The sequence below is a fragment of the Eimeria mitis genome, genomic scaffold, assembly GCF_000499745.2.
Source record: "Eimeria mitis Houghton genomic scaffold, Emh_scaff509, whole genome shotgun sequence".
NCBI lineage: Eukaryota > Apicomplexa > Conoidasida > Eucoccidiorida > Eimeriidae > Eimeria > Eimeria mitis.
This window is the reverse complement of record NW_013573384.1, coordinates 16,854-19,076: the sequence shown is the minus strand read 5'-3', so window position 1 is coordinate 19,076 and position 2,223 is coordinate 16,854. Positions and strand designations below refer to the sequence as shown.

General features: G+C 42.9%; 1 protein-coding gene across 1 annotated transcript in view; it reads left to right on the top strand.

The window, feature by feature from the left end:
• Positions 1-1,170: 1,170 nt before the first annotated feature.
• EMH_0014600 (uncharacterized protein) overlaps positions 1,171-2,223 on the top strand; it is a gene marked incomplete at both ends in the record, with an annotated part of 3,327 nt that continues 2,274 nt past the window's right edge. Inside the window, one exon of the mRNA XM_013500162.1 lies at positions 1,171-1,311. Coding sequence (XP_013355616.1) covers positions 1,171-1,311 — 141 coding nt within the window. The remainder of the gene's footprint in view (positions 1,312-2,223) is intronic.

Sequence of the window (2,223 nt, the reverse complement as noted above, 5' to 3'; positions counted from 1 at the left end):
GGAGCAGCAGCAGCAGCAGGAGCAGCAGCAGCAGGAGCAGCAGTAGCAGCAGCAGCAGCAGCAGCAGCAGCAGGAGTGTGTGTTACTGTAATCTCTGAGTCGAATGCCTAGGAAGAGGCCGAAGACCAATGGACCACTGGACTGCCGCACACCAAAGGCACCGCCCTCGGGGGTTTTGTCTATCGTGACCAGTGGACCACGGATCTAAGCAAGAGACAGAAGGAGACAGAAGGAGACAGATAAAAGGAGACAGATAGAAAAGGAGACAGATAGAAAAGGAGACAGATAGAAAAGGAGACAGAAAAAAGAGGAGATAGAAGGAGACAGAAAGAAAGACAATATAAATGTATATGTGCTTACATAAAGAGACATATAATAAACAGAAGGAGACAGACAGAAAGAGATAAGGAGACAGAAAAAAGGAGACAGAAAAAAGGAGACAAATAAAAGGAGACAGATATAAAGAGAGAAAGAGACAGAGACAGGACAAAAGAGAGAAGAAAGGAGACAGAAGAATGAAAAGAAAGGAGACAGTTGGTGAGAGAAAGGAGACAAAACAAAAAAAAAGAAAAAGAAAAGGAGACAGATAGGAGACAGAAGAAAAAGAAAGAGAGACAAAAGGCAAAACAAAAGGAGACAAAAGACAAACAAAAAGACAAAAGACAAAAAAAGGAGACAGAAGGAAAAAAAAAGGAGACAAAAGGCAAAAAGAAAGAAAAAAGAGACAAACGGAAAAAAAAGAAAAAGCAGGCAGAGAAAAAAAAGGAGACAGAAGACAAAAAAAAGGAAAAGGAGACAGAAGACAAAGAAAAAGGAGACAAAAGAAAAAAAAGAAAAAGGAGACAAAAGAAAAAAAAAAGAAAAAAGAAAAAGGAGACAAAAGAAAAAAAAAGGAGACAGAAGACAAAGAAAAAGGAGACAAAAGAAAAGAAAAAGGAGACAAAAGAAAAGAAAAAAAAAGAAAAAAAAAAAAAAAAAAAAAAAAAAAAAAAAAAAAAAAAAAAAAAAAAAAAAAAAAAAAAAAAAAAAAAGAAAAAAAAAAAAAAAGGAGACAGTTGCATATGCCCCACATCAAGCCCTGCGGTGTCTCCGACTAAATCAGTTCTCCCAATTGGCTTCGATCGAACAGAAAGCAAATAAGGAGAACTGTTCACCACATGGGCTGCACCAATGCCTGCAGCAGCAGCAGCAGCAGCAGCAGCAGCAGCAGCAGCAGCAGCAGCAGCAGCAGCAGCGGCGGGAGCAGCAGCAGCAGCAGCAGCAGCAGCAGCAGCAGCAGCAGCAGCAGCAGCAGTGGGAGCGGGAGGAGCGGTAAGAGCAGTAAAAAGGAATGAGAGACAGATGTAGCAGAAAGAGAAGCAGCAGCAGCAACAGCAGCAGCAACACAAGCAGCAACAGCAACAGCAGCAGCAACAGCAGCAGCAACAGCAGCAATTGGGGCAGTGAAGCAGGGAATTTTATATGGGCTTTACTCTGTCTTTCGATTAGAACGGCAGAACGCGTTAGGGTTTAGGGTTTAGGGTTTGGGGTTTAGGGTTTAGGGTTTAGGGTTTATTGTCTAGGATTTACGGTTTAGGGTTTAGGGTTTATCTTTGATTGTGTATATGTTAGCGTTTACTTTCTTGGGCTCAGGGTTTAGGGTTTAGGGTTTCGTGTTTCATGTTTAGGGTTTAGAGTTTAGTGTTAAGGGCTTAGCTTTTTGTGTTCCGGGTTTAGGGTTTAGGGTTTAGGGTTCAGGGTTTAGTATTTAGTGTTTAGGGTTTAGGGTTTAATATTTAATATTTCGTCTTTTTTGTTTCGTGTTTCGTGTTCCGTGTTTCGTGTTTAGGGTTTAGGGTTTAGGGTTTAGGGTTTAGGGTTTGTGTGCCTGGGGGTTGGGTGAAGGGGGTCCACCAGGCGTTGGTGGGTCTAGGGTTTAGGGTTTAGGGTTTAGGGTTTAGGGTTTGTGTGCCTGGGGGTTGGGTGAAGGGGGTGAACCAGGCGTTGGTGGGGAGGGGCCGCCGCGGCCGCCCCGCGGCATCCACAAACTCAGGCCCCCATAGAGAACCCTCAAACACAGAACCTGAACAAACCCTAAACCCTAAACCCTAAACCCTAAACCCTAAACCCTAGAGAGTAAACCCTAAACCCTAAACCCTAGACAATAAACCCTTTATGTGAGAGAAGAAACACGAGAAAGTAAAGTGTAAAAAATGCACACACTCAGGCACACACAAAGAACCC